The 12,331-nt window shown below is 38.8% G+C and overlaps 2 protein-coding genes across 2 annotated transcripts in view; one reads left to right on the forward strand and one right to left on the reverse strand.

Moving 5' to 3' along the window:
• Positions 1-12,331, reverse strand: part of LOC122981168 (hemicentin-1-like) — a 738,767-nt gene that overhangs the window by 210,390 nt on the left and 516,046 nt on the right. The window lies entirely within an intron of this gene.
• Positions 1-12,331, forward strand: part of si:dkey-49n23.1 (semaphorin-3D) — a 109,705-nt gene that overhangs the window by 74,957 nt on the left and 22,417 nt on the right. The window contains exons 3-6 of the mRNA XM_044349776.1: positions 7,125-7,279; positions 8,365-8,427; positions 9,339-9,458; positions 10,543-10,633. Coding sequence (XP_044205711.1) covers positions 7,125-7,279; positions 8,365-8,427; positions 9,339-9,458; positions 10,543-10,633 — 429 coding nt within the window. The remainder of the gene's footprint in view (positions 1-7,124; positions 7,280-8,364; positions 8,428-9,338; positions 9,459-10,542; positions 10,634-12,331) is intronic.

Consider the following 12,331-nt stretch of genomic DNA (forward strand, 5'->3'; position numbering starts at 1 on the left):
ACATTAAAGATGATTCACTAGCAAGAACCACACCACAACAATACGTCGTTTAAAGGTTTAATGGAATACAGGAGTTATTGAATGTTGAGGTTAGATGAATGGATGTGGATGAGGTAGAGGGAGATGTCGTCTGTTCGGCTGGTCTGGGAGGATGTATTGAAGACCGGGCGGAGGGAGACTCAGTCTCAGGCATATATATCCGCACAAGCTGATCACTGGCCCCCCAGACAGCACCTAGAATTAGACATGGGAGAGGTATGCACCGGAGTGAATAGGAAAGGAAGGGATGAAGGGATGAGGTAGGAGGATGAAGGGATGAAGGGATGAAGGGATGAAAGGAGGGTGGGTTGAGAAATCTGAGACAAACAGGGTAGGATGGGTTGACCCGGCATAAGAGGGCTTGGCAGGTGATTAGAGGTGTGGTTCTGCTCCCGAACCTCAGTTAACAGGTTAACTACATAAAGCATTTTAACTCTACATTCAACTGCACTTTAAATAGTGTCTGTCATGTTATTTATGAAGCCCAGAAATGTTTTGCGCTACCTATTTCCTCATATTTTGTGAATAATAGAGCTGAAACAACCTATCAATTGACAGAAAATTAATTGACTTGATAATTGATTCATCATTTAAGAAACAAACAAACCAAATTCCAGCCGTTCAGTCATGAGAATCTGTTGTTTTTCTTTGTCTAATGTGATAATAAACTTCATATTTTGTGGGTTTGAATGAAAGAAACAAGCAAGATTCTTCTGTTGAAAATTGTGACTGACATTTCTCAGCATTTACTAATTTCTAAATTCATTTACTGAGAAAACGACTGAAGTATCGATGAATAATGAAAACCATTATGAGTGTCAGTCTAATGTTGAAATAAATGAGTCAGCTGTTTCACCAACTGCTCTGAGGTTGTTGAGTACATACTGTAAGTGCTGTCAAACTCAAACCAGAAATGTTTGTGAAAATATTTCTTTAATGGTTTCATCATTACGAGCTTTTGATATTTTAATAAATAACAGCCAATGTTTTCGAGTGCTACCCATAAATATTTCACCATAAAGTTAAAATGAGAAAAAAGCTTTTGAGCAACTGGACTCTGATCAAAGTCCGTTACGCTGAGCGGGCTTAGTAGCTGCGAGCACACATGACTGAATGTTTCTTCTTCTTCTGCTACTTGGTGGTGTGTGTGTGTGTGTGTGTGTGTGTGTGTGTGTGTGTGTGTGTGTGTGTCTGTGTCTGTGTGTGTGTGTGTGTGTGTGTGTGTGTGTGTGTGTGTGTGTGTGTGTGTGTCTGTGTCTGTGTGTGTGTGTGTGTGTGTGTGTGTGAACTGGAGACTGTAGAAGGAACAACGAAGGCGCTCGCTGACATTTTAAGAGATGTCATCATTCTCTGTCCTTCAGATAGTCCTTCTCCTCATTTATCTTCCGTCTCCTACTTAAAGAAGAAGAAAATCATTTGCTCCGTGTTGTTTACTGCAGCAGAGACGAACATGAACCATCTGCTCCGTCTGCACAACTCCGTCTCCTAGAATTTACTTTCATATACGAATAAACTGCGACAGCAAAAACATTTCGCTAACATAATGCTGCTGAATCATGTTTTATCTCAACATGTTAATTAATATGTTTGGCGAGTTGCAAAAAAGGTTGATACATACATGAAACTACTACTTGTGCACATGTTTTTGTCTACATTATGTCTGCGTGTATTTGTGTGTGTGTGTGTGTGTGTGAGAGAGATAACAATGATTCACACACACACATGATGAAAACTGAGGAAAGAAACATGAAATAACCAAATACGGAGTTAAAATCTCAGACACATTTTTATTTATTTAACTTTTACTGATGCATGAAAGTTTCAGTCTCACAGATTACACTGCAGGCAGGAAGTAAAGCAGCATGTGGTGCGATTTAATCCATCGGGATTCAAACTGGTTCACAGTCCGCTTCCCTCAGGACTTCTTTTAATGATCTCATTCACTACATCAGTGTGCCGATACTACAGACACTATATACTGTATGTAGTTTGTTTAATAGTAAAGATCTGATATTTTCTTCAGGAGAGAAGTAGAGGATGTGCACCTGCAGCTGGCAGCACACAAACCTGCTGCATCATCATGAAATAATAAACCCAGAACTGTCAAAATCTCACCAGCTAGCTGATCCTTTATTTCTGGAAACTCAGCTTCTTTATGATGTGAATGTTTCCCATATATGTACTTTTATATACAAGATACAAATCTAGAGATGGAAATACCTACCAGATTATTTCATGTTTCATTTTCAGACTCAATCATAGTTTCACTTTGACTCAGCCAGACTGTCTAATCTCTAAATCACAGTTTCTTCTTCTCAAACATCTCACAAGCACATACAGACACGTACGTAAGACATCAAAAATGTTTGCTTTGTTTGCTTTTAATAATAGTTCGTGTCTGATGTGGTTTTCCCACAGAGAAGTTAGATGACCTTGTTGGAAAGTTTTAAAAAGTTTTCCTGTTGGACACAAGACGTCTCCTCCTTCACTTTAAAGTTCATCCTCAGTGTTGGAGAATGAACTGGAGGCTTCAAGTTTCCACATCACACTTGTGTAAGTTAAATACTGGACCAGGATTGGCTCCAAACTAGATGAGATGTCATAAATCCTGCTCGTAGGTTGATGTGTTGAACTGAGATTTAAGGTGAACTCAGAGAAACTTTCCTCCTTCAGCAGATGAATAAAAACAAAAATCTGCACAGAGAAGAAACATCCAACTGAAGGAACAAGAAGAAACACAGTTTTGAGTTGACGGAGACTTTGATTAAAGTTTTACTCAGAGACGAAAATGAAAAATCAGATAAAACGAGCAACAAAGAAACTGTCGGTGTGAAGCAGACACCTGATATAACCGAACACACACACACACACACACACACACACACACACACACACACACACACCATTTTAATGAGGCAAATCCAATTTTAATCACCTCCCTGATTGCAGGCAATCAGTGTTAATCACAGGGAAAAATCAATCATACACACGCACGCACACACACACACACACACACACACACACACACACACACACACACACAGATGTCGGACAGACTCCTAATCACTGTTCTGCTCTCTCACACTCAGAATAAAGGTCTCTCCATTGGTCTCTATCACTCTATTTCTCATGTTTGCAGACTTTCTCTCTTTCTCTGTATCTTACTGGAGCGCACACACACACACACACACACACACACTAACTGTATGTGTGCTGCGCAGGTGTTCGGCACACACCCAGCAGCTCTCCCTGTGCCTTTGTTCTGCCTGAGATCTTTAACAAATGTTTGCCATTATCCAAACCCGCTCTCTGTCTTCTCTTCTTACACACACACACGATCTCATACACACCTTTCAGCACAGACTCACATTCACGCTTAGTTTAGTGTAGAGTCGGTTTCTCGGAGGTTGTTGGAAATGATCCTGTTGATTAGTCTGTAACAGGACATGACTGAGTTAAACAGCGGTAAGTCATTCTGCTGCATGTCGGCTCAACTGGAATGAAAACCAGCTGCAAAACCGTTGTGAATGAAAAGTTCACCTGACATATATTCACATCTCACGTTAAAACCAACACTTTAAGCAGCATAAAAATGTTTCATAAATGCTTTCTATTCACACTATGATGTCATATTTTCTCATTATGCTGACAGGCGACTTTATGTATTCGCTGTTGCTAGGAGACAGGATTGCTGATACTCACGCACATCCAAGATGCAAAACTAAAAGCTGCACCTGAATCAAGATTGAAAGATTGAAAAGATTGTGACCTCATGCGATCGACCAATCAGAGCTAATCCAGATCACCGCCGCCCAATCAGAGGCAATCAACATCAGCTGCGAGCCGTGACTGAAAGGAAAAGCAACATTTAGCCGTTTAACTGAATTACATCCAGATTCAAGGAAGCTTCCACTAATCAAATAATCATCATGAGGTCGACAAGAAAGAACTGCACACGCACGCCTCTAATGCATCTTTATCTTCAAGTAATTTACTCCCAACAGTCAGAATTCTAGTGTGGAAACTTTTGTCTTTACAAAAAAAATTTAAATGCATTTTCTAGATGCTGTTGAGTTAAAAAAAAAACTGTGTTATCAGGAGAACTAATGGAAAAAACCTCACAGCAAAAAAAAAAAAAGACAAATTTGATCACACAATGGTTTTTGTGTGACGTTAAGAATTCGGTTTCCTCCCCTTCTTCGGTATTTCATGTCATATTTTCTCAGCGCATCCCCCTCAGGGAGAGCACGGTGAGCTATCTCCTGCTAAGTTTTCTTTCATCATGTGGTGGATTTCCCATCTTTGGCTCACTTGATGGATGAGAACTTTAGGAGTCAGTAAGGCAGAGCCAAAAAGCAGCAAGGTCCATAAAAATGAAATCCTGCCTACTTTTATTGTCTCCAGCTCTCAGAGGCTCACGCTAATACCCTGCAGTATGTCTGTGCTGAAACGCTCTGTCTCTGCATCACTTTGTTAAAAAAGATATTTCTTATGGATATATATATGTGTCATAGATTTGAATACAGAGATGATGGTCCTAGAAGGCATTTATTGTGTTGGATTTGGTTTGTTTACATGAAAAATGACAGAAATAGTTTTAAAAAGTTGCAGTAACAGAAGTGGACGTACGTATCTCCTCCTAATCCGTGGTTGGACAGACGTGTGGGTGGGGGGTTTCTGCTTTCCCACCACCTGAGGAGCAGTTCAGTTCTTATTCCATGTTCTGCTCCCACAACGTCTATCAAAGCCGGTGATTTACATCTGTAGGATTATTAAAAAGACATTGAAAACCTTGCGTGTGTGTGTGTGTGTGTGTGTGTGTGTGTGTGTGTGTGTGTGTGTGTGTGTGTGTGTGTGTAGATTGTGTCAGTGAGAAATGAGCTGTGAAGATCTCATAATTTCACCATGAACAGATGTGACAGATGCTGTTAGATCTGATTTCAAAGGAAGAAGAGCTGAAAGTATAAGCCTGATGTGTGTGTGTGTGTATGTGTGTGTGTGTGTGTGTGTGTGTGTGTGTGTGTGTGCGCGCGCGTGCGTGCATGCTTGTGTGTGTGTGTGCTGTACCTTAAACACCTTTTTCCAGGTCATAAGATATCATTCCATGTGTGAGAATCATCAGGACTTGCGTGTGTGTGTGTGTGTGTGTGTGTGTGTGTGTGTGTGTGTGTGTGTGTACTGTAGGTTGTGGTGTAGAAACATTTGGAACAGTTTGTGTAATTTTTTTTCCAGAGCTGCAATCTTCCAAAAAAAACCCCTATACACCCAAGAGAGCAGATTTAATGTTATTTAAAAGTATTATTATTAACTTTGTAAAGTGTCTGATATCTGTGTATGTAAAATATGATTGACAGCAGGTTAATACGAATCCTTTAAATTGCTTTATAATCACTAAACTTTAAGTTTGAAGTTTGAAAAAACTCTGGTGGGCTGGATTTGACCTGTAAGTGAAAAGTTTTAAGTTCAGTTGTGTTGTTTATCTCAAGCTGAAGGTCTTGAACTTTGGTCCTAAATGTGTTGAGAAAACTTTGATAGATATAAATTTAAGTTACTGTCTGAAAAGTAATCTTCTAATAGATTCTAATACAATCATTGAGGTTGTTCACCATGAAATTTAATATCTTGAAACCTCAATTTCTTTGTCATATCATTGATTTTTTGCAAAGAAAAGTGTAATAGTCACCTTTTTACATTCAAATAAAGAGTGGCCTTCACTCTCTTCACTGCAAAATACTCCAGTTCTCCAAAATTTTCCAAGTTTTTGATGTTAAAATGAACTTTTAAGCATTTATAGCTGAAGAACATCTTTAGGGAAGACAGTCGTTAACTGTTAAACACAAAATCAAAAGACAAACATGCTCACAGAAACAATGCATTTAAGAAAACTGAGTGTTTTTTCTTCTCAAATTTTCTTTGAAAGGCTGAATAATCATTTTCATTCATCGCACCATCTATTAGACTTTTATGGGAGTCTGTGAAACTCTTTAAAGACTAAATGTGATTAAAGGCTGTTCAAATAAAGCAGACTACAACACTTTTCTCTTCTGCTGGTTCCCTGTCAGCCCTGATGAAAGCCTTGTGATGAAGCAGTGATTTATTTCTTTTTAAACCTGTTTTGTTGTTGCTGAAGTGTAACAAATGTGCTGCGCTGCATTCAAAGCTGCGACTTGCAGCAGTGTCTCTCTACACATGAAAGTTTGTACTCAGGATCCAGTGTGGGGTCCACTGTTTTGTTTTTTTCTTCTGTGTGTGGACTCATGTTGAGTTTCACGGTTAATTTCCTTTATTCATTCAGGTGATTATCTGTAGCACCATCAGGCCAACTCAGCTGACTCACAGAGGCACGAAACCTTTGAGAATTTCAAGGTTAATTTGACGTTTTTACTCGAGTTTAAAATTACATCTGGAGTTCATAGATTTATACATACAGTAGACCCCGAATTCAGCAAATTTATTGCAGGTGTAGAAGTTAATAGAACATAACAGATTTTTGCATATGGAGACATAGAAACAGGTCATTGTTTTAAGAAATATCACACAGGAAAAACAGGCTCAAGTGAGCAAAAAAATGAGGTCAGTTAAACTTTTGATTAAATAAAACATAAAACTTTATCATTGCAGACAACCTTTGGTATAAAATGTATTTTCGGACTACATATTATTATTGGACTATACATCTTTTGGAGTAATAATAGCAGTTGGGCTAGATGTTGCATTTTTGGAATAAAATCCAGTTATCCCTCTGGGAGGCCGGGCCGACAGCATTACAGAATAAACAGTGTGGTGACTGAGCAGCAGGGCAGAGGCAGAGTTTCAAGGTTAATTTGCTGTGCTTGTTCAGGTCGTTTTCTGCCTGCTTTAGCACCGACTCCCCAGAGAGACGAGAGGTAGCGGCTCCGCAGCCCCGACTGATGAACTGCTCCTGCTGCTGCTGCTGCGTGTGGGTGTGTATGTGTGTGTGTGTGTGTGTGTGTGTGTGTGTGTGTAAGAGCAGCTGATTGAAAGAAAATCATGACTAAATGAAGACAATGAAAGCCTTGTATGTTCCTGTTTGATTAAAATGTTACCCTCTCTCTCTGTCTCAGACCTAAAGAACAGGGGGGCTGTTTTCTGGAAGGACGGGGTCAGCGGTGGATACCAGACCCTGCTGTTGGACGAGGATCAAGGCTGGTTGTTGATTGGAGGGAAAGACCACATCTACCTGCTGAGGTCTGACAGCTTGGATCTGCCCACACGCACGGTAAGACGTTAGTTCAACCTACCGCAAAAAATGAAATTATAAAACTCGTCTGACTGCCTGGATTTTGATAATGATTGTTGTACTTAAAAATACTGTAGCTGAGAACTGGACGTTTGTTTATTTATTGGTTTATTTATAAGTCTGTAATCATTCCTCCTGCTCATACTGACCATTAGAAACCTTTCCTAATGTGTTACAATGGAAGTGATGGTCAAAAACGCATTTAAAAGTAGATGTGAAACTCATATTCAGCTTCAGCAGTCTGAGTTAGTCATATCAAGTGGATATCTGACACATTTACAGTCTTTTTAGCATCAAATTCCCTCTTTGTGTTTCCCTGTTGAGCTGCAGGTGGAAGTATAGTAACAAAAAGAGGAACTTTGGCACTGAAAAGACTGTAACGTTGAAAGATATCTACTTGATTTGACTCATTTGGACGCTGAAGCTTCATATTAACTTCAGATAAACTTTTAAATACATTTTTGCACATTTTGTCCTCCATCAATTACATTGTAAGTGCATTATGAAAGGATCTTCTAATGGTCAGTATGAACAGGACGAATGATTACAGCAAGAAAAAACATGTTTCACTGTTTATTGTTTTAGGACAGACTTGAGAAATTGTGAACTTGTCCTTTAAATAAACAACTCCTATTTTTCCTCAGTAGTCCCTGGACAGATGTCACAAAGTCAATCATTTATAAGCATGAAGAGCAATAATATAAGGAGAAAAGTTCATGTTAATGTTAGTAAAAAGGTACAATTTAAAACATAATACAAGACAAACAACGCAATGAAATGGGGGAATATTAATGTCAATAAATTAATGGTACAATCAAAGAAAAGACATACATGCAGGTGGATGAGGACAGACTGGCGACAGGTGACTGCAGACAGCACAGACACACTGAGGACAGACAGGTGTATCTGATTTGAAGCGATGACATCTCTGAAAAGTTTATGAGCTCTAGATAAACTGTTTTTGTCTGGTTTTCAAATAATGTGCTGAGACTGAGTTTTATTCTTGCTCAGCGTTAACAGAGAACTGAATGAAAACACCACATGTGTTTTATTTTCTCCATCAGATCTACTGGCCTGCTGCCAAAGAACATGTGGAGCACTGCAGGCTGGCAGGGAAAAGTCCGGAGGTAAGTGTCTTTCAACTGGAGGTGAAGTCAAAGTTAGAGAAGAAGAACAAACGAAACATCTTTATTTCTTTAAATCTGTTCCTTATACAGATCTTGAATCCTTCTGTGAAACAGTCACAGGTCAGATTTCTTGCTCAACAGCTTCTCAGCTGTAGTTGAGAACTTAGCAAACCCACAAAACTTGTATGTAGACTAGGGGTGTGCTCGAATACAAATATTCAGCAAAGCACATATAGTGGGTTTTTTTACGAATATTTGTTTCATACAAATATTTTAAAAAATATTTGTTTTTGGGAAGAAAAAGAACCATGTCAAATACCAGCGAGCAGGTCAGTTATAGTTACTATCTCAGTGTCTCTCCTCTGCTCCGCTGTGACGTCTATCAGCAGGTCTCAGTGAGGGGAGTCACATCCACCTGCTACATGACGCACATTTCATTAATTTGGACATCACTTTCATTTTCATCTTTAATTTTCTAAAATTAAAAGTGTAATAAAAACAAAAACAAAAACAGGATTTTTAAGCCTCTTTCCACTTTTATTCGAATACAAATACAAATAATTTTGCTGCCTCAACAAATACAGATACAAACACAAATACTGGACTGTATTAAACTGGGCAGACGATGTATGGATTTAACTTTATTTTAACCCCAGATTTGTCAGTCCAGAGTTATTTGATTGGTTGTGATTTGACGTGTAGTTTTAGATCACGATGCCTGATTAATTACCTGATCAATCATTGATCCGACTGTTGACAATTGGTTGGATTTCTGGCAGGTCATAAAAATTCTTTGTCTTTGTACAATAAGACATGCTTGTGTCTCTGAATCGTAGTTTCTCTTGTATGATAAGTGATGTCAGAAATATAACATTAAAATAAACTGCTAATATATTTTACTGTGTTTTCAGACTGAATGTGCAAACTTCGTGCGGCTGCTGCAGCCCTTCAATAAGACTCATGTTTATGCTTGTGGCACCGGAGCTTTCCATCCTCAGTGCACCTACCTGCACTTAGGACACAACACAGAGGTACAAAGAGTTCATTCATTCACACATTCATTCATTCACTCTTTCATTTATCCCATCAATAATCAAGCATCAAGCTTCAAGGTAAAACTGTGCTCCTTCAGTGCTGCAGTGCTCATGATCAGAACAGAAGTGCAATGTATGAAACGTGCCAACACACACGTAAGGATGTTTCATTAAAAACAATAGAATCATTTAAAGAATAAATAAAATGCTTGCAATTACACTCTTAATAACATGTACATAACTTCTATAGGACAGAAATTAAAGGAACTGACAGGCTGTTCTGCTTTGGAGCAACTAACCATATTCTCAAAATGAAAGATAAGAACTTTGCTCGTTTGTGGAGCACAATTTTGACTTGAAACTATGCACTGATTTTTTTGTTTGTTTGTTTGTTTTTGTTGTGTTTTTTGTTGTTTTCTTCTGTTTGGGGTGGAGGTAATTGTACACACTTCTGTTAACGTTCATGTCTCATGTGTTAAATTCAATAAACATATAAAAATGGAAACAGGAATATTAAAATGCCATTAACAGCATGTGTGTAAAAAGTGTAAAAAAAACCACCCTCACAGTTAGTAAAGATGGTAAAATACAGTAGAAATTGAAACCTACAATGTAGCCTCTAGTAGTGTGTAGAATTTAGAAGAAACTGACATTTTCTATTCTTTTTTTGTCAGATTTTAAAGGACAAATCCACTCTGTCGCCTGACTTTCTGGGCACAATTTGTTGTTTAGTGACGTAATTTTTCTAATTCCTGTTGATAACTGTCCAAACACAATGTGACCAAATGTTGCAGCTACAGTGGAGTCTGCTGGCATGATCAACGTCATGTTTTGGTGTTAGAATCAGCTCGTCTTTGTAGAGTTTCCATTTTACACTAACAATCAATAATCATACATGAAGAAATCCATCACAAGACAAGACAGAGAATCAGCTTCCTGTTTGGCCTCATGTCATCGTGTGTTTGTGTGTGGTCTCTCTCTCTCTCTCTCTCTCTCTCTCTCTCTCTCTCTCTCTCTCTCTCTCTCTCTCTCTCTCTCTCTCTCTCTCTCTCTCTCTCTCTCTCTCCCCCCCCCGCCGTAGGAGCCGTTGTTCATGTTGTCTCATGTGGTCGAGTCTGGCAGAGGAAAATGTCCCTTCAGTCCCAGAGAGCCCTTCACTGCTCGACTGACTGGTAAGTCTCATCCGGTCCACACACATAATGTGCAGTGTGTCCACCCACACACACACACACCCACACACACACACACACACACACACACACACACACAGGAGGCCAGAGAGACTGGATATATTAAATCATCTTCTGTCATTCTCCAGCAGCCATATTCATATCCTGGTGACACTAATGCTCCGCAGCACACAATCCCACCACTGTCTCATTCCTCGCAGCAGACCGTCCGTCCAGCTGTGGCGTGTGTGGTCCACTTGAGTTATTTCACATGCTGACGTCCACTGTTGCCCCATGCGACATTCAGGACGTAAAACACATCAGCTACATTTGGATGTGCCCCCCCCCCCCCCCTCTGTAAAATCAGTTTCTTTTTTAAATGGGATGGTAGTTCATGTGTTGACAGCTATAAAAAGAGGATTTGAGTTATAATTGTTATTTAAACGCCTCAGGAGGCAATAAAATGCTTTTACCGAAAAACGAGATATCTGCTATTTGAAAAATGTGGCATCAACCCGCAGAAATAGACAGCTGGACTTGTGGGCAACTTAGAAGTGGTTTTGTCAGTTTTATATTCTAATAACTGAGCAATAAACATCAAGGGACGCTTGTTAAACTGATATTTAGAGCTTTGAGGTGAAAGACCTCCATACAAGGTTTGCTGGACACGGACAGAACTGCACTTATGTTTGTTATAGAAATTCATAAGGAATAATTATTGTGAGGAAACATATTGAGCAACACGTCCGGTGGTGTGAAATATTCACTCCCCAGATGATTTGGATCGACTACATGAACACATGTTGCCTGTTTAAGGATTTATTAAGTAAATTTGGATCCAGTCACGGTGTGATGTGGAAACTCAAAGCTTTAAGTGCGCAAACACTTAGAATAGATGACGCAGGAAACATCTTGTGTCCAGCGGTTCAACTTTAGAAATGAAAAATATTCAGAGATTCTGGATTTTTTCAAAAATTAAATGAAATATTGTTTTTAGAATTTCCGAGAGGGTAATTGAACTTTTTTGTGGGAAATAAACATATCAGACACAAATGATTATTCAAAGCAGAATATTTTTTATATGTTTTATAACAGATCTGGAGGACATCTTTAACCATACTTGACCTTAAATATTTCGGTCTGTCTGCAGGATAACCCCGCCCTGCGTTGTGACAGAAAAGTCACCTGACGAAAACCTCCAATCAGGTTCGCTGGGAACATGTTGAGGCACAAAACCTCCAATCAGCACCAGACCGACCCTAGTATACTATAATAATTATTACATTTACTACACAGGCCCATCTTTTTACCTGAAAACAAACTTCATTTTATTTTTATTTGATTTTAATTATGAACTTAATTTAGAGCATCGTTTTGTAGAACCTCTTCCAACTTGCACCAAGTGCAAAACCTCCTATCTGCACTTTGTGAGGCACTAATACCTAGTCAGTATTGTTAACACATAATGTATTAATATATTATTAATTAATTATTAATAATTATATACTAGGGGTGTACTCGAATACAAATACATTATTTGGCAAAGCACAAATAGTGGGTTTTTTACAAATATACAAATATTTTAAAAAATATTTGTTTTCAGGAAGAAAAATAAACCATGTCAAATACCAGCGTGCAGGTCGGTTACATCACTATCTCAGTGTCTCTCCTCTGCTCCGCTGTGACGTCTATCAGCAGGTC

This window comes from Thunnus albacares, chromosome 4 (assembly GCF_914725855.1).
Source record: "Thunnus albacares chromosome 4, fThuAlb1.1, whole genome shotgun sequence".
Lineage (NCBI taxonomy): Eukaryota > Metazoa > Chordata > Actinopteri > Scombriformes > Scombridae > Thunnus > Thunnus albacares.